Here is a 24482-nt window from a genome sequence, read left to right as displayed (position 1 = left end):
AGGAGTTCTGTTGCCCTCACGGTGGAGCTGAGAAGGCCAAATAGAGGAAGAAGCAAACAAGCTTTGTAAAGTGAGAGAAGTATCAGACGCTGTCATTCACAAAGCACCACTTCCCTGCCCATGGGCTCCCAAAGCCCCTCATTCTGCCCTTCCTAGAACCATACTCCTAGAGCTGTCTATGGAGAAGTTGGCCCAGGCTGGAGGTCAGAGCCCCAGGCAGCCTCCAGAGGGGCCGAGGGTAGGTATGAAGTCAGCAAGGAGCCCTGGGAAATAGCCCTTCAGAGGCAGCTGGCTGCCCAAGCCTCCAACCTGTAAGTCGTGGGTAGGGACAGCCCCAAGAGGGAGGGCAGGAACACCAGAAGCAGTGTCAACTAGTCCTCAGCCTTCAGTTACACATTCAGATGCCCAACACTGCTTTGATACTGACTTAATTCTCACCATGACAAGTCCTGGCTGGCCTCACATTTGCTGTTAGACACAGCTCAACCTATAATGCAGGGAAGGTACTGGTTTGCAAGGAAGAGACTGTACCCATTCAGTGCTGTCCCTCACCATGCCTAGGGGCTTCATCAGTGATCTTCTTGGGAAGGGGACTATTTCTGACCCACTCTGCACTCATCTCAACACTGTCCACAGAGTCTAGTACATAGCGGTAGATTAATAATAATGATGTGGCTGGGTGTGGTGGCTCACGCCTGTAATCCCAGTGCTTTGGAAGGCCAAGGCAGAAGGATTGCTTGAGGCCAGGAGTTTGAGACCAGCCTGGGAAACGTAGCAAGACCCCATCTCTACAAAAAATTTAAAAAATGAGCTAGGCATGGTGGTGTGCACCTATGGTCTCAGCTACTCAGGAGGCTGAGGCAGGGGGATCACCAGAGCCCAGGCATTTGAGGCTAGAGTGAGCTGTGATTGTGCCACTGCACTACAGCCTGGGCAACAGAGTGAGACCCTGTCTTTAATAATGATGATGATGATAATAATAATAATAATTTATTGAACCCAGGGATGAATGGTTTAGGTGGTTAGGAAGTAGTCTCCCCAGTAGAGGGAGGGTGATGCAGTGGCCTGATCAGGGCACTCAGGGAGCTCAGGGCAGGAAATGTTTTGCAACCAGAAAGAAATTATTTCAGTATATTTATAACCTGTCCTGTTACATTGTTGCAAAGGGGGTTGAAGGAAATCCCTGACTGTATAGCATCTGCTGGAAATTCCCACCTCTAACTGAAGGTCTCAGGATCACTCAGTTCAGGCCACAGCTGCACATCTCCAGAATGCAGCTCAGCCTCCTACCACCTACATCCAGAGCTCTCTCTTCTTCCAGCCCCAGGATTCCCTCGTCCCTACAGCATGTGAGATACCAGGATGGCTCGAGGAGAGAAGCACTGGGCTGAACAGAAGCTGAGAAGAGGTTCAGGCCTGTGCACAGTAAAGGGATGATGGTGGTGGGTGAGGTGGTCGTGCCCCCAGTTCTGCCAGTATCTCTGGGTAGGTCAGGCATCTACCTCGCAAGAACCAAGAACCATCATCCTCCTCCCTTCTCCAATACTTATTTCAGAGGTCAAACAGTTTGTCATTTAGGTCCTCAAACACAAAGGTTCTCATTATTACCTGCTTTCCCTGGCCACCTGCCCTGCACGCTCCCCAAGTGTTATTATATATGACATAATTATCAGTATGGTTGGATTTAAGTCTTTTATCTTGCTATTTATTTTCCATTTTAACCAGCTATTCTTTCTTCCTTTTTTCCTGATGTATTAGTTTGTTCTCACACTGCTAATAAAGACATACCCAGGACTGGGTAATATATAAAGGAAAGAGGTTTCATTGACTCACAGTTCAGCATGGCTGGGGAGGCCTTACAATCATGGTGGAAAGCAAAGGGGAAGCAAGACACGTCTTACATAGCAGCAGGCAAGAGAAAATTGTACAGGGGAACTCCCCCTTGTAAAACCATCAGATCTCATGAGACTTATTCACTAGCACAAGAACAGCACAGGAAAGACCCAAGCCCATGATTCAATTACTTCCCACCAGGCCCCTCCCATGGCACGTGGGAATTATAGGAGCTATAATTCAAGATGAGATTTGGGTGAGGACACAGCCAAACCATATTACCTGACTTTTTTTTCTCTTGGTTTGTGGATACATTTTTTGAAATTGAGGTGAATTTAAAGTGAATATTTCAGTAGCATTTATTACATTCACAAGGTTGTACAACCATTGCCTCTATTTAGTTTCAAAACACTTTTATCACTCCAAAAAGAAACCTCATATTCATTAAGCAGTTGCTCCTCATTTTCCCTTCAAATCCTACCATCCCCAGCCCATAGCAACCACCAACCTACACTCTGTCTATGAATTTACCTGTTCTGGATATTTCATGTAAATGGAAACATACAACATATAGCATTTTGTGTCTGGCTACTTTCACTTAGCATAATGTTTTTGAGGTTCATCCAAATTGTAGCAACTATCAGTACTTCATTACTTTTTATGGCTTAATAATATTCCACTGTATCGATATACCACAATTTATCCATTCACCAATTGATAAATATTTGAGCTGTCTTCACCTTTTGGCTATTGGGAATAGTGCCACTGTGAATATGGTATGCACATGTATTTATTTGAGGACCTGTTTTCAATACTTTTGGATATATACCTAGCTCTAGAATTGCTGGGTCATATTATAATTCTGTAATTAACTTTTTCAAAGACCTTCGAACTGTTTTCCAGAGGTTGAACCATTTTACATTCCCACCAGCAATGTAAAGGGTTCCAGTTTCTTCACAAAGGGTTCCAATTTCTTCACATCTTCACCAACACTTATTTTCCTTCCCCCACCCCTAATTATAGCCATCCTAGTGGGTGTAAAGGGGTACCTCATTGAGGTTTTTATTTACACTTACCTAATGACTACTAATGATGTCAAATACCTTTTCATGTGCTTGTTGGTGATTTATATCTTGTTTGGAGAAATGTCTGTTCAAGTCTTTTGCCCCTTTAAAAAAATAAATTATTTGTCATTTTATTGTTGAATGATAAGAGAACTTTATACATTCTGGATGCTAGAGTCTTATGAGCTATTTGATTTGTAAGTATTTTCTCTCATTCTGTATGCTGTCTTTTCACTTTCTTGATAATGTCCTTTGATGCAGAAAAATTTTGTAATTTTTATGAAGTCCAGTTTTGGTTTTACTTTTGTTGTTATACTTTTGACATCATATATAAGAAACTGTTGATCTATCCCTAGGTTTTCTCCTAAAAGTTTGTGGTCTTAGCTCATGTCTTTTGGTTGTCAATTCATTTTGAGTAAATGTTTGTATATGTTGAGAGGGAAGGATCCAGATTCATTCTTTTGCATGTGGATATCTAGTTTGTCTCATCACCATTTATTGAAGAGACAACTCTTTTCCTAAGACCATTGAATGATGTTGGCACCCTCCTGACTTTCTTTTTGATTTTTTTTTTTTTTTTGGTATTCCACTTTGTCTTTACTGTTGGCTTATTAGAAATACCTCTGTGCTTTATTTATTTATTTATTTATTTATAGTGATGCTCTAGGTTTTACAACATGCATCTTTAAGTTTTCTTAGTCTACCTTTGCTATAGTTTGAATGTATGTGTCCTTCCAAAATTTATGTTGGAACTTAAGCCCCAAGGTGATGGTATTAAGAGGTGGAAACTTTGGGAGGTAATTTGGAAGGGGAGAGCCCTCATGGATGGGATTAGTGCCCTTATGAAAAGGGCTTAAGAGAGTTTTTTGTTGTTTGTTTTAACCCCCTTTTCCCTTCTACTATGTGAGGTCATAGTGTTTGTTCCTTTCCCTCTGGAGCATGCAGCAACAAAATGCCATCTTGGAAGCAGAGAGTGAGCCCTCACCAGATGCCAAATCTGCTGATTCCTTGATCTTAGACTTCCCAGCCTCTAGAACTATGAGAAACGAATTTTTATTATTTGTGAATGACCCAGTCTATGGTAGATTGCCATGATAGCAGGAAGAGACTAAGAGAACCTTCAGATAATACTATACCACTTAATGTGCAATGTAAGGATTTTATAAGAATATAGTTCTATTTCTGTTTTTCTATCCCCTTTGTTATTATTGTTATAGGTTTTATTTCTACATGTTATAAACCATGTAATATACTGCTATTAGTTTTGCTTTAGATGGTCAATTGTGTTTTTTATTTTTAATTATATATATATCTAATGTTATATTATACATCTAACATTATATTATATATCTAACGTTACATTATATATCTAACATATTATATATCTAACATTATATATAATGTTATATCATATATAGTGTGTGCATGTATGTATAGATAGATAGATAGATAGATAGATAGATAGATAGATAGATAGACAGATATAATGGTTTGGGTTTTTTTGTTTTGTTTTTTTTTTTTTTTGAGACATGGTCTGGCTCTATCACCCAGACTGGAGTGCAGTGGCATGATCCCAGCTCATGCAGCCTTGACCTCCTGGGCTCAAGTGATCCTTCCACCTCAGCCACCTGAGTAGCTGGGACTATAGGAGTGTGCCACCACACCCAGCTATATTTTTGTATTTTTTGTAGCGATGGGGTTTTGCCATGTTGCCTAGGCTGGTCTTAAACTCTCAAGCTCAAGCAATATACCTGCCTCAGCCTCCAAAAGTGCTGGGATTACAGGTGTGAGCCACCATACCCGGCCAAAGTCAATTATGTTTTAAAGGAATTTTGTAACAGAGAAAGAAATGTCTCATATTTACCCATATATTTACCATTTCTGGTGCTCTTCATTTCTTTGTGTAGGTCAGTGGTTTCATCTGGTACCATGATCTTTCTGCCTCAGGAACTTTATTTCATATTTCTTGTATTGAAGATCTTCTGATTGAAAAAAATACTTTAAGTCTTGTTGTCTGACAAATATTTATTTTACCTTCAATTTTAAAGAATATTTCTGGTGGATATAGAATTCTAGATTGACAGTGCTTTCTTTTTCTTTTATCACTTTAAAGAGGCGATTTCATTAAGTTCTAGTTTGCATTATTTCTGAAGAGAAGTCTGCAATTATATCTGTCTTTGTTCCCTGTATAAAATGTGTCTTTTTTTCTCTTTCTGCTTTTAATTTTTTTCTACTTATTACTAGTTTTCAGTGATTTAATTACAAAGTGCCTCACTTGATATGGTTTGCTTTGTTTTTATCCTACTTTGGATTTGTTGAGCTTTTTGGAGCTATACGTTTATAATTTTCATTAAATTTGGGACTTTTTGGCCTTCAAATCATCACCTTTAGTCCTTTTCGAGGACTCCAGTTTTTAATATCATCTTAAGGTGATTGAGGCTCTGTGTTTCTGTGTTTCTTTTGTTTCCTTTCTCTCTGCTTTAGTTTGGATAGTTTCTATTGCTATGTCTTCAGTGTCACAGATATTTCATTCCACAATGTCTAATCTACTGTTAAGCTCAGCCACTGAATTATTCATTACAGGTGTTGTATTTTTTAGCTCTAGAAGTTCCCTTTGGTTATTTTCTATATCTTCCAGTTTTTTCTTCACTATGTTCATGTTTTCCTTTAAATCCTTGTGTTTAATTTTTTAAGTCCTTGTCTGCTAATGTCATTATCTCTGTCATTTTTGGGTTTGTTTCTATTAAATGATTTTTCTCCTGATTTTGGGTTCTATTTCCCTACTTATTTGCATATCTAGTATTTTTAACATTCTGAATTTAATGTTGTTAAATGTCTGTATTTTGTTGCTTTAAAAATGGTAAAATTTGTTTTGGCTGGCAGTTACGGTAGTAGCGGATGAACTTCCTCTTTTTGAGGCTGCTTTCTAAACCTTGTTGGAGGAAGTCTAGAGTTACCTCTACTTTTCGGCTTAGTTCGCCCTTCTACTAATGCCGTATTACCCTTTTGGGATTTCTACTGAATTCCCTGGACAGTCAGCAAGGTTTCTTCACATTGGTGAGTTGAAACTCAAACATTGCCCAGTGAGCCCGGGAACCAATCAGCTCACAGCTCCGCGGTAGTTCTTTGCCTCGCATTGTGAAGTTTCACCTTATGCATGTGCAGCTTAGTATTCAGCAACAGATTCAAAGGGATCCCAGGGGCCTGTTTTGCTGTTATATTCTCTCCTCTCTGATACTCTGCCTTGAAAAGTCTGCTCAACTATCTCCTCAACTCAGCAAGACCACTATGCTCTGCTTGGGTTCCCCCTCATTGTGCTACAATTTAGACGGCATTTTCAGCAGAAAGTTAGAGTGATAGTAGGGTTTGCCCCATTTGTTCCCTACTTTCAGGAATCACGGTCCTGTGCTACATGCTGTTCAACATCTGAAAAGAGGTTTCATATATTCTGTTCGATTTTAAAGTTGCTCAAATTAGAAAGGTACATCTAGTAGCAGCTATTTGGATATGGTAGAGGTAGAAATCTCTACTCTCTCTACATGAAGCACATTAATAAAGTGATCTGCTTGTCCAATCCCTTCTCAGGAGCCTGGGTTGCAAGCAACAGAAGCTGTTTGTGGCCGATTAAAAAGAAAAGAAATCTTAAAAGGATCACAGGCAGGTCACAGGATTGTAGAAAGGCTAGAGAAGCTGCTCAAGATAGAAACAGTGCCCGACACATGACTCAGGAACTAATTTGATGAGAAAACCACTTTCAATACCATTGCTTTCACCAAACCCTAGACAACTCATGTGTACAGTTGTCACTTCTGAACCAGGAACTCAATTATACCACAACCAACACCACTGCCTGCCCTGATGTGCCACTTCCTGGGTCAGGAACTGAATTGTGTACCCACCACTAAAGCTGCAGCCTCCAGAGACAGTGTGCCCTGTATTTAACTCTGGCTATACTAGCTTTTAAGTCTGACAAGGAAAGCAAGAGTCTGTCATTTCAGCTTCTATAAGGAAGGGATATTCTTTTCTTCCCACCAAGGCTCACCATGTAGAAGATTCTTCAAACTCAAAATGTGGTTCTGATGTCCAGTGGCCAAAACATCCACTATGGAGGAACAACTCTATGTGAGTCTTGGGATGGTTTTCTGGCACTCTTGGTTCTGAAACTTAAAATAAAATCATTCATTTCATTTTTGGAGGAGGGATCTGTGATCTAGTCTCCTTTGGAGCCTATGAGAGGAGACCACTCCTAAATCATATGAGTATTCCATACCAGCAACCTCTAAGGAAATGTCCTTTCCTATAGTTCACTAATGGATGGTGATGCCATCAGTCATAATGACTAGTCTCCCAACCTTAGGTTGCAGCAGAAAACAGTTAGAAATGAAAATGGCAAAACATTAAGAGTGTTTGAGCCGAAGTTCTCAGAGGCTGGGCCATTCTTCTGAGTTTCTGGTATGTAATGAACTAGAAAAAGAGATCTATGTACATTCTAACTGGGAATGAAAACCAGGCAAACCAATCCTACTGGACTTATTTATCAGCCTGATCATTAGGAACTAGTGACCTTTAAGAAATTGCTATGGTGTTTAAGTCATTAATACCTTAGCTCAGAATATTGTGCAGTGTACCTACACTGGAGCACAAAGAGAAGAGGGTGCCAGTGGGAGGTTTTAGTGGCAGGGAGAGAAATAGGGATAGGGATAGTTAGGGTATGTGGCAGGATGCTGTAGGGAAGGCCAACAGGCACCCTGGGGAATGAAGAGGCTGCAGTGTGAGGATTCTGGGCATTGTGGTGGGAAGAAGCATAGCAGAACAGCAGGGCAGCACCAGTGTTAAAGAATGACCATCATTTTATCTCCTTACCAGTGACTTCTAAGAAGATGCTTCAGACAGGGAGAAGAATACAGGCCAAAATTAGGGATTGAGTCAGTATGGACTCCTGTATTGACAATCCACCTGAAATTTGGAACAAATCACAGATTTGATTTGGAGCCTTCTCACTTTCCTTTCCTCTTAACATTTGCCTCTCTCCTAAACTTCGTTTTTTTTTTTTTTTTTGTGACAGTGTCTTCCTCTGGCGCCCAGCCTGGAGTGCAGTGGCACCATCTCAGCTCATTGCAACCTCTGCCTCCCGTTTCAAGTGATTCTCCTGCCTCAGCCTCCTGAGTAGCTGGGATTACAGGTGCCTGCCACCACTTCTGGCTAATTTTTGTATTTTTAGTGGAGACGGGGTTTCACCACGTTGGCCAGGCTGGTCTCAAACTCCTGACCTCAACTGATCCTCCCACCTCGGCCTCCCAAAGTGCTGGGATTACAGGTATAAGCCACTGTGCCTGGCCTCTCCTAAAATTCTTTATTTCCAGTGTAGCCAGGGGAAGGCCTAGGAACGTTGACCCTTAGGCAACAATGTAGATGTATATTGCTGGTTGCCTCCTCAGCATGCATTCCCCCAAACTTGTCACCCACTGTGCAGAAACCATAGAACCCGGGTAGGTGTGAAACCCCAGCCCCTGTGGGGGCAGGGCTGATATGTCCAATTAGGATAGTCCTAACTCCTTGCCACAGTGATGGTTTTAGGGATGGGCAGTAGCCCAGGCCTAAGGCAACAGTCACCTGACAGTTTACTACCCACCATGACTGGTTCAGGGATGAACTAAGTTGAGCTAATCAGAAGAAGTCCAAGACTTTGTTCAATGAGTGGGTCAAGACAAGCTCTCTTTCCTTCTGGGAAACATGGTATATGGATGGTGATGCCTGGACTTGGTGCAACTATTTTGCTTCCAGGAAAGAAAGTATGCTGAGTAGAAAGTTGACCCATAGAGAAGAAGAAAAACTGAGATGTGCAGAAAAAAAAAAAAAAAAGAGTTCTGATCAATTCATGCCTGAAGCTTGGACTACTTCTGGATTTTTCCATAACAGAAGTCCATACACTTCCCTCATTGCTGAAGCTGGTTCGAGTTGAATTTTCTATGACTTGCAACCTAAAGCATCCTAGCCACACCACCAAATGATCCCTTGGAGTCCATTTTTCCATTTCCTAAGCAGACATGAGGGAACACACAAAATGATGCAAATGAATGTGTTTTAGAACATACTGTCCTCTAGAGTTCTAATCTCAGCTTGATTTAGACAGTCAGTTGCGTGGTTAGGAAACAATCGGAGATGGAAAGGCTTAAAAAGCAAGGAAGAAGTCCAAAGAAGAAGTGGGAAGATAACAACAGAGGACATAAAAAAAAAAAAAAGAAAGTAGATGAAATCATAATGTAGATGCCTCAGAGTTATCGTAAAAACCTTGTTCTCTCTCGCCTCCTCTGTCATCCCCACATCCCCACACTGCTACCAAGCCCTGTTGATTCCATCATCCAAATCTCCCTGAAACCCACTGCCTCCTCTTCATGTTTACCACCATGCTTGGGTCAGACTGTTGTGATCTGTCTCCTCCTGGCTCTTTCTGCCTTCACCCTTATCCTTTCCAAATCCATTTTCTATGAGTCCCAGAGTGACCTTCTCAAATGACAGGTCCAAGCTTGTCATTTTTTTACTCAAAAACTTTTGATACCTTGTCAATGTGGAATATGGCAAATGCATTAGCTTTGAAGAGAGATGATTTTGAAACCTAGCTCTGCCAGTTACCAGCTGTGTGATTTGGGGCAAGCTTCTTAATCTCATCATCTATCTGAATTATAGATATAATATTGTAATAGGATTCCTTTGGTTACCAGTTACAGAAAACTAACCCCTACTAACTGGGCAAAAAAAAGGGGAAGATTTATTAACTCAAATGACCAATGGGAGAACAGCTGTGCAACAGGATCTCGGGGATAATGCAAATCAGTAACTCACAGATGGCCTGTTTCCTCTCTGCCCTTTGTGATGGGGGAGTAGTGGTGGTGGTGGTGGTAGTGTTCTCTCTCTATCTTTGCTTCTCTCTGCACTTTAGCTACATTTCCTTGAATTGGCTACTTTGTGAATGGCTGAAACATAAATGACCTACAGCTTCCAGGCTCACATTGCCCAGTTCAGTTAGTAAAAGAAGAGAAACTCCTGCTGTGAATCCCAAATTCAAAATTCTCAGGCAAGGCTTGGTGGCTCATGCCTATAATCCCAGCTTCTTGGGAGGCTGAGGTGAGCGGATTGCTTGAGCCTGGGAGGTTGAGGCTATAGTGAGCCAAGACTGCACCACTGCATTCCAGCCTGGGCGACAGAGTGAGACTGTCTCAAAAAAAAAAAAAAAAAAAATTCAGGAAAGAGTTCTAATTGTCCCATCTTGAATCAGGTGTCCACCTAGGGCTCAACAGGTACCAGGGGCAGGATGTATAAGAAGATGGAAGCTTCCATTTAAACCACATGATTACAGAGATTACATTATAAAAACATTTAGCAGAAGCAAATGGTGCTGTTCTGGATAGACAAACCAATAGATACTCTCTACAAAGTTTACAAGGTTGTTTGGGGGATGAAATAAGATGTCCCATATCAATGAGCACCAAATACCTGGGACCATAACTGGATACAGTATACAGCAGATGCTCTAGAAATTTGTGTTTATTCCCTCCATTACATCCTCGCTCCCAGAACCACTGCTTGTCTAGACAGTGCCTTCGTCTTTTGCTACGTAGACCAAGGTTCCCCTCTGAGTGGATGCACCCCTATGGGCACAGGGTTTGACAAACAGAAGTCACATTTGTGATAAGAAAAAAGTGCCCTTCTTGCAATGAACACAGCCTTGAGCTGGGGCCATGCCTTTGTAGTAAGCGTGTGGGTCAGATTTCTTCCTCAGTGGCCCCATTGGCCCTGGCCTTTGACCTTTGTACAGTGGAGACTGCCCAACCCATGCCAGACACTGCATTCTTCTTCATATGGCTTTCAGAAGCTTATGGACTGTCTGAATTATATGGTTCCCAATTAAATACAAACCAGTTCCCCAGCACCACTAATCATGCTCTCTGTCCACCTTACATGCTTCACCATTCCCAGGAAGTTGTGTGCTGTTCCTTCTTGCTTTGATGCAGGGCTCTTGGCCTTTCCCAGGCATTCTTACCTTACTCCCATTAGACTCTTAAGCCCCAGGTCAATGACATCACTTCTGCAAATCCTTCCTCAGCACACCTGGAGCTATGTACTAATTGCCTCCTCTGCACCTCCAGAAACCTATAGTCGATTCTCTAGCACAGCATTGCTCACACTATAGAGTGCTTGCCTGTTTGCTAATAAGTTCCTTGAATGCTTTAGCTAGAAGTGACTGTGGCTTTCCAGCTCTTTGTCCCCAGCCCAGGAATAAAATCTGGCATCTAACAGACCTCAATAAATGCTTGTTAATTGAAATATGGAATGAATTAAGCAGGGGAGGAAGGAGGGAGTACAGGAAAAAGAGTAAGAGAAGGCTAATCAGGAATTTCACTGTTCTCAGCCAGGTGCAGTGACCTGTAAGCCCAGAACTTTGGGATGCTGAGGCAGGCGAATCACTTTGAACTCAGGAGTTCGAGACTAGCCTGGGCAACATGGCGAAACCCCACTCTACAAAAAAATACAAAAATTAGCTGGGCATGATGGCACATGCCTGTAATCCCAGCTACTTGAAGGCCGAGGCTGGAGAATCACTTGAACCAGGGAGGCAGAGGTTGCAGTGAGCCAAGATCATGCCTTTGCACTCCAGCCTGAGTGACAGAGCAAGACCCTGTCTCAAAAAAAAAAAAAAAAAAAAAACAGAAAAGAAAAAGAAATTTCCTGTTCTCACACAGACCTGTGTCTGTTTCAACATTTGCACAAATAAAAGGAGAGAAGCAAGCAGGCAGCCTATGGGACACTCACAAACAAAGTGCTTTCTATCTCCAGTCCCCGAAATTTGAGAGCTTTTTCTGTAACTTTTTTTGTTTTGTTTTTTACCCCTTGGACATTATTTTCTTTGCTCACGGGAAAGTGAGGTTTCTGTTAAGGTCTGATTGGTGCTTCCAGCTAAGGCATTCATGGGCTGACAGGGGGGCATGCTGGATAGCCCCCCTCACCATCCCACATACACACCAAGTGGGATCAGCCCCAGAGCTCTAAGTATTCCTGGCAGTCAGTTTTGGCAACTCTGCGGGCCAAAAGAATGAGGTCACTGTCACCAATGAAGTCACCACTGCATGATTCATCGGACATCAGTTCCCCACTGGGAGTGCTATGACATTCCCAGAGCTTCTCCTACTCTTAGTTCACATTTATAGATGAGAAAACGAAGGCCCAGAGAAGGGAAGTGACATGCTCAAGGTAACACTGCTAACCAGGGTCAGAGCTAGGACCAAACTCAGCTCTCCTGGCTGAGTGCTCTCCTTCTCAAGCTCCTGGATAGACCTTCCTTTCAGGATACGAGTCCCTGCAAATGCTGCCTGAACAAATGGTCCTGCAAGCGAAGAATGGGGCAGGCCCTGCTCTCTTTCTCTCTAAGAGCAAGTAGCAGAGGCTGGTCTTGAACCAGGAACTGACCTTAAGGCACTGTTCTGCCTTCCTCAACCTCTTATTCAGTCCATACAAAATATCTTCCAGATTCATTGCATCTAAAGCAGCTAGCAATGCGCATACCTACTCGCAGACACGCAGGGCCAAAGGATGGGGCCTGGGGAGAGGCTCATTGAGAATCTGCAAGGAACTTACAGTGATTTCCGAAGCCTTCCTGGGAGAGTGGAAATCAGATTTGGAGTTTGACAGTTCAGGCCTCCTGGAAAGTGAGGAATGGGAATACAACAGTGAGCATTTCCCCAAGTGTCATCCAAGTCCTTGAGTACTGGGAACAGCTGGAAGCCTTTGGGACAACCGCTTCACCTTTCTAGGTCTCAGTTTTCTTCCCTACAACTTAAGGGTGATGGTCCAGTTGACCTCCGCGCTGCCTCTCAATGCTGCATTTTTCTAACGCTGTGAATCGATGAAAGGAAGCGATTACCTCTAGTCAGCAAGTTGAGGGGAGAGGTGCGGTGTCAGCGCGGAGTGCACCCCCGCCCCAGTGCCCAATGTTCAATGCTGCATTCTTGGCCAGTGAACAGGACCTGGCCAGACGGGTGTGTTCAGGCCTCGCCAGGCAGAGGGGCAGGGGTTGCCGCCTGGAGCACAGGCCAAGTTTCAGAGCACTAGGGTGTATCAGTTCTCCGGGATTACAACGGAATACCTTCGAGGGACACTGTGGCCTCCAGGGGGAGCCCAGGTACATTTGCCGGGTCCAGAGCCGACGGGGTATCCCTTTTCTGGCTGGTGTGTGTGGCGGGGGGGGGGGGGGCGTGCTTCAGTGGTTCAACACGCTGTATCTCCCTTAGTCACCAGTTTCATAGTAAATGATTAAAGCTCGTGCTACGGAAGGCGTGGGGTGGTGGTGATGGGGGGGACCACGCAATAAGCCAGGGTCCCTGCTTTCCAGCTCAAGGACCGCCACCACCCCACGCACCTTAAATTTTTTTTTTTTTTTTTTTTTTTTTTACCCTTTTGGTCTCTCTTCCTTGATTTCTAGTTCCGTTGTGCACTTAAGAGGCCGAAAGGATGGCTCTGGCCTTCCGGGTGGAGGTGAAATATACATGTATAATTTGACATGACTATTGCGTCATCGTGGAAGTCGTCGTGGTTCCCCGAGAGGCCTCCACGTCTTCTCCCAGCATCGGGGCCTTTGGACGCTTCCGGGCGCTGCGGGCACTAGCGCGAGGAGCCCTCGGCTCCCCAGGCGGCTCCCCTCCTCCCCTCCTCCCCTCCGCCCTTCCGCGGTCCTTGGCTCCTCCTCCTCCTGCGCGCCCCTCCGCGCGGCCCTAGCAGGGAGTGAGGCTCGGGTGCGCCGGGAGGGCCGCGCGGCGGCGGCGGGCGGGGGCGCGGGGCGCGGGCCGCGCTCGGGGAGGCGCCTGGGCCCGCCCTCCTCCGGGGAGCCGCGGGAGGGGCCCGGGCTGGCGCGGGGCGGGGAGAGCCGCCTGGCCCCTCCCCTCCGCCGCCCTCCCCAAAGTTGCCGTCTCCCCCGGGGCCGGCCGGTCTTATGATCCGGCGGATCCTCCTGGGGAGGCCGGGCCGGGGAGAGGGCGCGGGCGCCGAGTGGCGGGGGCAGCGGGCGGGTGCGGCGACTGGGGCCGGGGCGGGGATCCGGGCGGCGACCGCGGCGGCGGCAGCGCCCCGGGCCCGCCGCCCCCTCCCCTCCGGCGAGGGGAGCCGCTGCATGGGGCTGGGGGGGCGGCCCTGCGGCGCGGAGCGGCGGCGACGGCGGCGGACCCCCCAGGCGGGCTGGGGCTGAGCCCGGGGCCGGGGCGGGGGCTCCGGGGGGACCATGCCCGGAGGCCGGCCGGCAGCAGCATGGCTCACGGGCCCGGCGCGCTGATGCTCAAGTGCGTGGTGGTCGGCGACGGGGCGGTGGGCAAGACGTGCCTACTCATGAGCTATGCCAACGACGCCTTCCCAGAGGAGTACGTGCCCACCGTCTTCGACCACTACGCAGGTATGCCTCGGAACTGCTGACTAAGGGGCCGCTCCCCGGGCCGGGAACTTTGGAGCAACTTTGGCGGAGCCCCCTCGCCGCCTCCCCAGAGCGCGCTCCTCTCCCCTCCCCCGCCGCGCCCTCTGCCAGGCGGCCGGCCCCACCCCCGAAGCTTCGCTCCTGGCAACCCCTCGCCCGCTGATCCACCCCCTCTCCCACCCGCCCCGCACGCGGCTCCCGCTCCCCGCACTTCCTACCCCTCGGCGCCCTGGGCCGTCCTCCTTGACCTTCCCACATCCCCTTTCCTACTGCCCCAAGGCCCCGTGGGAAACATTCGAGGGGACCAGGCGAGACGTGGCTACGGGACTTGGGAGAAGGGGGTGGACGGCTGGGGACCACATCACACCCCGGCCTCTTGCCGGTTCACAGTGAGCTGGGCGCACGGGAAAAGGGGGTGACATCTCGCGGGGAGCACCCCCACGCCTCTAGCTGGGTTGGGAGAGGAGGGTCCGGGTGGGGAGCGAAATTACCCCAGAGCCCAGGTCATTGTGAGCTTCTCTCCCCGCCCCCACTTCTGTCCTTGCAGTCAGCGTCACCGTGGGGGGCAAGCAGTACCTCCTAGGACTCTATGACACGGCCGGACAGGTGAGTGTCTTGGCCTCTGGCCGGCGCCCCCCTCCTGTTCCCCAGTTCTTTGTGGCTGCGAAGGGCCTTTGGAAACCGAGGTGTCTAGGTGGGAGGGTGTGTCTGCGAGGGGCTCCCCCTGGATTAGGTCTTTATTTCTTGTAACAAGTCAGCAAATTAGGAAAACAAACAAAACAATCAGACCCGGATCAGCCCACCCATGTGAACCCATGGGCTGTGAAAGTTTTTGCCTGTGTGGGTCGTTCTGTGTGGCGCCCGGTGTGTGGGTCCCAACTCCTGTTGCAAAGTGGCAGCAGCCAATCATGAAGCGCCCTTATTTTTAGTTGCAGATGACCAGGTCTCCCCCCCACAGCCTCTGTCTGGTCCCTCATTGGTGAGTGGTCTGCCTGCCCAAGGAGCCTGATTGGTGGGAAATGGCATCATCTAATATGATGGGAAGGCATTTGGTCCTGGTTATGTTTATTACAACATCATTGCACTCTGGGACTCCAGTCCCTGAAAACGTAATTTGTGGTGTTACCGAAGGACCACAGGGAAAAAAGAAAAGAAACAGCAACCATCTAGCCACTCCCTGGGGTGGGGAGGAAGGGTTAGGAGTTCAGAGTGAATCTTGGAGGAGGAGGGGTTCCCCCGGCCCTACTTCAGAACGGCCAGGTGACTTTGTCTGGGTTTTCTTTGGGAGAGATTAATTGTGCAGAAAGAAGATGCACACTTTGCCCTGCAGCCTCTAGCCAGGGTTTGCACATCAGAGGTGGCCAGGCTGTGCTTCTAAAGGACTAAGGTCTTCTCTCTGTCTCCCTGTCCCAGCTTCAGCCTCTTCCCAAACCCACTTTTGCTCTGGGGATAAGTAGTGTGTGATGAATTTTGTAGAATCCAGCACTATGATTAGAGTTGAAGACTCTGGCAGAAGTTTCCACATGTCATACAGACTTACGTCCTTGAGAACACAGGTGCAGCTGAAAGTCTTAGAGAATGTCTTCGGGGGAAGTCCAGTAGTAGAATTTCCTTATCTGCAAAATGGGGTTTAAAAAAATAAGATGATCCCCTTGTGCAGATATTGTATGGCAAATGTCTAGCACTGAACCTGGCACACGCTAGGTGCTCAATAAAGGGAGTGATGTACTTTGAAGCTTGTCTAGATTTGGATTTCAGAACTGTGATTAGAGTTTGGGTTGGATTCTGAAACATGCCTTATTGAGGGGGAGTGCCTTGATGTGACCTCTGGTTTCTAAACTGTTAGAGGAACGTCTGAAGATAGAGAACTGCTGGCAGTTCAAGGTACCTGAGGCCATCCCCTTTCACCAAAATGGCCCAGGTCAGTACACCCAGTTCTCAGCTCTCCTGGGCCCCCTTTGGTTGCCTGCCCTGTAGTCGTTATTCCTTCTACCTTCATTGGAGGATGTGGAGGGCAAGGGGCAGAGCTTGCTCAATCAACTAAGACTGACTTTTAAGTCGTATTATTGATAAACAAGAGGTTGACCTTATTGGTTGAAAAGAGGAAGGTTTTAAAAAATCGCCTCTAATTTGAACTTCTCACTACCTTCCTTTCTCTTATCTCCTTTACTTGTGAGCATGATAATTTTTGACCGCACTCCCTGTTCAACAGGATGTGTGTAGTCAGAGCTGTTCTGAGCACGTTTAAACCCTACTAGTATTTACTGAGTTTTTTCCTACATATCGGGCCAGGGGCAGCCATCTGCAAATATTACTTTATTTAGTCTATAAAACAACCCTATGAGATAGGTGCTATTCCATCTTTGCGGTGAGGAAACAAGCTCAGAGAAGCTAGGTTGCTTGCCTGAGGTCACACAGCCACTGAGGGGTGTTGCTAGGATTGGGACGGGGGTCTGAATCTGCTCCAGTTTGAAGTAGTTATACACACAGGACACCATGGGAATGCTGAGATGCCACGGGGTTGATTGGATTGTTTGCGCGTCCATAGATGTGGTACCTGTAATCTTCACAGCCATTCTCTGAGTGGGTGTTGGATGGCACCTCTACAGAGGAGAGAACTTAGATCCAGAGTCACTTGAAGTTGACCCCACTTACAAAACCAGGGCTTTCCATATATTGCCATGATTACTCTTTCTAGTGGAGGACCGTAAGATATAGACCAAGCAGGATGAACATATTAGTAAGGCTCAAATACTACTGTTTACTGTTTTCACCCAGTGGTGGGACACCTACTCTGTTGGCCTAGATGTGTGTTAAGCCACATTGGTGTTTTTCCCAGTGTCTAGACTTTTGTTTTTGCCTCAAAGCTAGTCATATTTCATCTCCCAGCATTTGAGGGTTTATTACTAATAAGCAACTTAGCAATGATGAGACCAAATGGCAAGTGCCTGCTGTGTACCTGGTACTATGTCCAGGTACTTTTGCACCTGGGGAGTGCAAAGGAATGAATTTAAAATGGGGATCTACCACGGCTGATGTCAGCAAAGGGAGAAATGTCTATCTCAGGTCTCTGTTCATGTGTTGTATAGGAGATTTCTACATTGTACTTGGTCATTAAGACCTCAGGCTTCTAGGAATCCATATCAGATTTGTCTTACAATAATAACAATAATAAATAAACATGTAAATAAAAAGTAAATAAAAAACAGTAAGGGTTTATATATATATGTATCCATATACACATATACATATATATATAAATCCTTAAGCCTAGTGGGCAGCAGAAAAAGGTCCATGGGCTTTGGAACAAAACAGGCCTGGGCTCAGATCTCCACCTTAGCTAGTCATGTGATTCTAGCTAAATTATTTACCTTTGTGATCTAGTAAAAACGTGGATAATTAGAATTTGCATTGCAAGGTCATAGGCTGGCTTAAACTCTTTAACATATTTAAAAGCAGCTGACACTTCATGCATAGTGGGTGAGTGACAAATAATACAGGAAATTATTATATTCCACTATGGGGAGTTTTGTGGGGAGAAAGGTTCACAGAGTGGAAGAGAACAGTATATTGTGCCTGGAGTTGATAGAAATTCCACTAGAATGCCAGATCCTAGAACCTTTTCAACCAAGGTGTGCAACAGCTTTGCGAATTGTAATTCCCATAGTCCCCATTGTGGGATCCATGGTTCCAAGCCCAGTGCTCCCTGCTGTGAATGCCCTGTTGTATCAGATGGTTTTCTGTCTTAAGCAGAACCCGTATCCCCATTGATAGAAGAGAAATAGCTTCGAGTTCCGTGCAGAATTTGACAAACAAGTAGGGTATGTAGGCTTTAGTTGGTTCTACTTTCAGAGAGTTAAGATGGAACGAGGCAGCTCATGGCACTACAGGTCAGTTGCCTTCTCTCCAAAATGTTCAGTCATGCATGTGAACAGCATTTGAATAACAGCAACAGTGCCTCCCTCAGTTTGGAACCTCTAGTCCACTTGCTCACTCATGATCCCTGCCTTAACCCCAGTCAAGTTCAAAGCCATAGGTATCATTTGTCCGATTGACATATTAGGGAATCTAGCAGTCAAAGGGTGATTGTTGTAGATGACCTTTGGCCCTCTAGAGCAGGCTGCTTGCCACTTGACCTCTGCTGCTATTAGCAGACAGAGAGAATGGGAGAGAGAGTGTATTGGACTTCAGTCCCCATCATGTGCACTGCCTGGGGACATCCCAGCACACTCAGAGCATCACTGCCAAAGGGAAGGCTTCCCCTCTGTTGGCCAAGCCCATGGGTGGTCCAGAAGCAGCTGTGACATTTTGACTGCCAAGCATTTTGGAGTGGAAGTTGACCGGGGCATCTTCCTTCTCACTGGGGGCCTTGCGTGTGTTTTGGGTGTGAGGGGTTGGCTTCCTGCCTGGGCCTCTGTGGAGCTTCTCCTTTCTTGTCCAACCTTCAGGACTTCAGTGTGGGCTCTGCAGCAACCCCATTGTCTGCTCAAGGAGGGACTGGAGAGATGGGATTTTCCCTCCTGCTACTGCACTGGAGCGATAGGAAGTGGAAAGAGCTCTCCCTCTCTGTCCAGACAGGCCAGTGGGGAGCTGCCTGGCAAGCTGCTCTCTAGCTGTGGGCTCCAGGCTGATCTCTTAATCCTTGGCAGGAAGGCAGAACTTGATACCCTGGAGAGGGAAGGACTGAAGCCCAGTTTATTCGGGTCCCAGAATATCCACACTCAGAAGGATGTGTGTTGGGGGTGAATTTGGGATCCCTAGAGTTCCAGATTTAGCCACTGTCTCAGTGTGTGGAAGTCCATTTGTGTGCTTTGGGATGTATTGTTTCTATGTCTGTTAACTTAAACACGCAAGTTCAGGGAAGCGTCCATGACAGCTATAAATATCTTTTACTCTGGTGTCCCTTGGTGTTGCTTTTTCAATGACAAGTGAGATTTGTTTTACACTTGATATAACCCAGCAGCTGTGGCTTCCCTGCATGCTCTCTGGGTGCCCACAAGGCACTTCCCCTACAGAAGGGAATCTCCACCGGAGGCAGGCTTGGCATGCCCCACCTTCTGCATTTTAGCAGAAGGGCCTGGCATGATGAGAAAGGGAAAGTAGAAAGGGCCATGGGATCGCCACTCACCAGGCTCCTCCTACCTCCAGGTAAGTCATCCTCACAACACCCTTCAAGGTAGACTTCTCCCAGATGAGGAAATTGGGAACAAGTGGGCTTATGGGAACCAGACAGAGATGTGATTAGGAAAAAGGTTTTCCTACTTTGGAGAAGGCCTGCAGGGAACATTAGTAGGGTTTAGGAAATGCCACTCACAACATCAGACTCTGGGTCCTTGTAGCCCCGTGTTCCATCCTTGCTCAGCCCGGTGAGCAGAGCCTGGGAGGAGCCCCAGGGTTCCTTCTAGGCATCAGCTGCAACAGGTGAGATGCTGGCACTGAGCATCCTGGTTTCCCTTAGTAACCTACTGTAGATTTGTCATCTGTGCATTTTGCTAACCTTTTTAGAAGCTATTTATACCTCCAGCCCGCACCGCATCACACGGGAATGCTGGTTTCCTCCTCTGCGTTGGGAAGGTGGATAGCCTTTGTTGACTCCAAAGCCTTTGCTGTTTCTGAAGGCCCTGTGTTCCCCTCCTTGGGACTCTGATGTGGGTTTAGGTTATGCCAGCTTAGACTGTGGGCCGGCAGGCAGGGACCTTAGGGTGAGGGCAGTACCCACCAGCTCTGGTTGGTCTGCAATTATGCCTCATAATCGGGCACATAATCTGTGCCCCATCCCCGTCCTGGACCTTTGATCTGTTTGGCTTCTCCACTTCCATCATGATTCTCCTGAGGTTTGGTGACATTCCCATGCTTTGAACGAAAGCTTCCCTGCAGGTATCTCAGGCATGAGTGTTACAGGTGTGCTGAGATGCCAAGCTCTCATCTTTGAGGGGCCGGGGGAGTGACAGCCTAAGGGGGTTGAGCATGTATTGTCAGTTGCTGTGGGTGCTGTGATGTGAAAAAGGTGGGAAGCATTGCTTTAAGCCCTTCAGGGTCAGAGGCCTCATGGAGAATTGGGCTTTTGCCGTTTTGTTGTGCAGTTTGGGGTTTCAAGAGATGAGATCTAATGGTATGAAAACAAAGCCAACAAAGCAGCTCTCCACGGGGGTGTCGGTTTCCAGAAAGGGCACATGTGTCGGCAGCTGTGGGTGCTACAGAGGTCTCAGATACAAGAGTAATGCTTCAGGAGGAGAGGGACGCAGTTACAAAGAAACAAGACGGAAGACCATGTGTGGCTCTTAAAAATTAAAATTCCTGACTCTCAGCTGAATTTCCTTTCTCTCTGACAGGCTTGGCTTTGCCCTAATTTGGCACACTTGGGTCAGAGAGCAGCTTTCCTTGCCCTCAGCAATTTGCCATTCCTCTTTTAGTTTCTGACCACAGCTGCTTTGCATGTACGGAGGTTGGGCCGTCTGAGCTCTCAGGGGTCCCCCAGCTCCCTGGGGGAGAACCCTCTCCGGCCCAGTGCCTGCCAGGACCTCCTGGATGCATTCTTGCTCTCTTCAAGAACAGTGTCTTTCTCTACCATGTTGCAGTGCTCAGCTCGGTGCCTGGTACCTTGTAGGCATGCAAGAAATACATCTTAAAATAAGGCAATTCTTGGCCAGGCAGGGTGGCATATTCTTGTCTGTAATCTCAGTACTTTGGGAGGCCAAAGCAGGAGGATCATTTGAGGTCAGGAGTTCAAGACCAGCCTGGACAACACAGCAAGACCCCTACTTCTACTAAAATTTTTTTTTTTTAGTTAGCCAGATGTGGTAGTGCATGCTTCTGTAGTCCCAGCTACTCAGGAGGCTGAGGTGGGAGGATCACTTGAGTGCAGAAATTCAAAGCTGCAACGAGCTATAATACAAGGCTTCATTGTACTCCAGCCTAGGCAATAGAGCGAGATCATGTTTATTTAAAAAAAAAAAAAAAAAAAAAAGAATTGATTCTCATTTGACTGTCAGCTTGTTTCTGCTAAAAGGTTAACCAAGGACTAAAGTCATAGCTGCTAAATAATAGCATCAGCACAACCTCTTTCCCAGGAAAGCTTCACTAATACAGTAGAAGTCTCCAAGGTTCAAAGGAGAAACAGGCACGTAGGTATGGGGCAGGCCACCAGTTTTGTCTTTACACAGGCCCAGGGGCCTTAGTGATCACCAGTGGGGCTGTCTGTCCCCCAACACTCTCTCTCAGACTCTGGCCTTTGCATATTTCCTGAGACCTCTTGCTCCCAGATCACCTGAGGGGGAGACAGGTTGGCAGTGGAAAGAGTGTGGGTTTTGGAGCCTCCAGATGAACTTCGAATCCTAGCTTTACCTCTTTGTAGCTGTGAGACATCGGCCAGCTGGCTCACTTCTGTGAGCCTCTCTTCCTTCCGTGTGAAGTGCGGAGATAATTTCTACCCTGCAGCGTAGCTGTAAGGATTAGAAATGATGTATGTCGTTACCCTGTAGGGCTTGGTGCTGAGAGTGCGGGCCCAGGCTAGCTTTGGGGGCTCCACACTGGCTCAGTTCGGTTGGTGTTGATTCAATGCCTGGTGTGCGTTCCCATCTTCCACAGGAGACGTTGGGGGATTGGGCCACAGAAAGGTCCACTACACAACTGGGCAAGTTCATCGTGTGAAATTGAGTGCTGCAGGGTCCCACACAGGAAGAGGTGACAGGGAGGAGCTTTTTGGAAGATCGAGGCTTGCAGGAAGAGATGGGGGCCAATAGAGTACTGGTTGCCAGTGTGGACCCCCACACTGGACTGCCAGGGCCCAACTTCAGCTCTGCCACTTCCCAGCAAGGGGCTTAACCTTCGGAAACCCGTTTCCTTATCTGTAAAATGGAGATTATGATAGTACCTCCTTGTGGGGCTGTTAGATATGTTGGAGCTTCCCAGCTCCCAGATAAGGGATTTCCTCAGCCCTCAGGGCAGCTGGGTAGGGCCTGGGACAAGCCAGGGCTCAGGTTGTCCTAGCTTGAGCAGTCTCACCTCAGGCATGCTGCAGTAGCAGTGGCTCCCCTACCCCACCCGATGTGTGCTGAACACATCATCTCATTTTCTCTGTGTGCCATGAAGTGAAGATTTGGGAAGCATTGACCTAAATGAGTTCCAGCAGGCAGAGGGGTGTGGAGAGCTCATATTCTGAGTGGGAAGAGCAGTGTAAGGAAGAATGGCAGAGGGGGGTGACCCCAACGCGTCTTTTTATGGACCCCAGATCCCTGCTATCAGTGTCAGCATGTGGAGCAGGGTTGATAACTAAATTATGGAGTTTTTCACCTGGTGACTGACAACTTGGTAATTAAAGAGATATTAATCTGGTGCTGTGTTGCTTGTTGATTTTAATAGAAAGAAAAGAAAGTGGGGGAAGGGGTCTTTATTGCTCTCTCTGTTCCTTTTTGAGTGAATGGTGGGAGCACTGAAGCAGCCGCCTCTCCAGATCCCTAGATTTTCCTACTCTACGCAGGCTCAGGGTAGACTGAGGGGCTTAAAAGTGGCAGACTCATCATCCAATGACATTTTTACAGCACATAAAGCATGTTGCACCTGGTACCCCCTTGAGTTCCCTCACTTGCTCTGTGAGTAAAGGAAGCCAGTGGTGGCTGTCTAATTTTGCAGGTTCGGGGAGGTTAAATGACTCACTCCAGGCCACACAGTTGGTAGAAGGCAAAGCCAAGATCACCAGGCAGGCTGTCGGCCTTTAAGCCCTGGGTTCTTGATGTTAAGTTACTCTCCCTAATCATCTGGCCCATGTTAAATGCTTCTTTTTTATCACATGCACTCCGTTGTTCAGCATTTCATGTAAAAGGTACATTCCAAGCATATCACTTTTCTAGATAGAAGAGTTGGTGGAACATTGTGTATAGATGGAACACGTAGGGACTGCTGCTAAAATGGCTCCTACAAAAACTTCTGCCCCATGTGACATTATGTGTGTTTTGTCAATTTGTCCCTAAACCACCATGCTTCCCCAAAAAGGAGCAGGCCTGAGGTGGCGCTGATGGCCCCATTGCTGATGTGTGTGTGGAAGAAGCTCATGCCATTTGCCTAAAGCTGTGGCCCCTTCCCAGAAGAGAGGGACAGGGAAATGCTCTTTGTGGGGCTGCCAGGCAGGCCAGCTTTAGCCTGCAAATGACAGATGTCGTTTCTGTCCCATGGGGGCTACCTGAGGCCTTTCCTTTCTCCCTTCAAGGATTTTCTTATTCAGGGGAAGCCTACCTCTTCAAATCTGTTTGTCCCTCTTTCATCTGAATATTCTCTAAATATGGCGCAAAAGTTCCTCTGCCACCTGCTGCTCATATTGTTTGCCCTCTTGGGCCATCCCCATTGCCACCACCTCTGCATGGGCTCCCTAATCCTGCCTGGCTGCTTCCTGTGGTGGCTGGCAAGCCTAGAAGAGAACATTCATCTAGTCGGTCAACATACATTTCCTGAGCACCAGATCTGGGCCAGGGGCAGGTGTTAGAAGATCCATCAGGCACAGGCCTGGCCCCCAGAGGCACAGTGTTTTAAGGGTAGGTCAACCATGAGTGATGGGAGGGCAGTGGGGCCTATTTACTGGGGGCACAGAAGAGGAAGGCTTCTCCTTCCAAGGAGGTGAAATGCTAGTAAGAGTTAAGTTGAGTAAGGTTGTTTCCACGAAAGTTGTTTTTTAGCTGGAGAAAGTGATCAGTTTGGATTCTTACATGTACTAGATGCTCAGCGAGGCCTTGAATGGTGGCACTGGTTCTCAAAGTGTGATCCTCAAACCAACATGGATTTCCTGGGAACTTGTTAGACATCCAAATTCTTAGGCTCTACCCCAAATCCTCTGAATGAAAAACTAAGAAATCTCTTTTATAAAAGCCCTTCAGGTGATTCTGATGCTGGCTAAAATGTCAGAGCCACTGAATTAATGACTGTGCGCTTCTGTACCTGCTCTTTGCAACCCGTCTCCACCCCCTGCCCCCTGCCCTTCCTACCACATCCACCCCTGTCTTACATACACACTGTCCCTGGAGTGCAGAGAACATGAGTTATTTTATTCTTTTTTTTTATTTTTTCAATTTTTAAAAAAATGTTGTGGGTGTGTAGTAGGTATAAACATTTGTGGGGCACAGGAGATGTTTTGATACAGG

The 24482-nt window shown here is 46.8% G+C and overlaps 2 protein-coding genes across 6 annotated transcripts in view; one reads left to right on the top strand and one right to left on the bottom strand.

Moving 5' to 3' along the window:
* Window positions 1-13723, bottom strand: part of ATP6V1E2 (ATPase H+ transporting V1 subunit E2) — a 31094-nt gene extending 17371 nt beyond the window's left edge. The window contains exons 1-6 of one of the 4 annotated variants that reach the window (XM_063618067.1): window positions 13346-13723; window positions 12531-12594; window positions 7761-7853; window positions 6940-7060; window positions 4774-4876; window positions 2910-3001 (exon numbers count right to left, since the gene is read on the bottom strand). The gene's annotated coding sequence lies outside the window, so the exon portion shown is untranslated. Of the gene's footprint in view, window positions 1-2909; window positions 3002-4761; window positions 4880-6939; window positions 7061-7760; window positions 7854-12530 lie in introns of all 4 variants that reach the window. The other 3 variants (XM_063618066.1, XM_055243706.2, XM_055243705.2) reach the window with 3 other exon arrangements.
* Window positions 13635-24482, top strand: part of RHOQ (ras homolog family member Q) — a 41590-nt gene continuing 30742 nt past the window's right edge. Inside the window, exons 1-2 of one of the 2 annotated variants that reach the window (XM_055243703.2) lie at window positions 13635-14334; window positions 14900-14958. In XM_055243703.2, coding sequence (XP_055099678.1) covers window positions 14193-14334; window positions 14900-14958 — 201 coding nt within the window. In that variant the 5' untranslated portion in view covers window positions 13635-14192. The remainder of the gene's footprint in view (window positions 14335-14899; window positions 14959-24482) is intronic. The other variant, XM_063618068.1, reaches the window with a different exon arrangement.

Source organism: Symphalangus syndactylus, chromosome 14 (assembly GCF_028878055.3).
Source record: "Symphalangus syndactylus isolate Jambi chromosome 14, NHGRI_mSymSyn1-v2.1_pri, whole genome shotgun sequence".
In the NCBI taxonomy this organism is placed as follows: domain Eukaryota; kingdom Metazoa; phylum Chordata; class Mammalia; order Primates; family Hylobatidae; genus Symphalangus; species Symphalangus syndactylus.
This window is presented reverse-complemented; position numbering and strand designations above follow the sequence as displayed.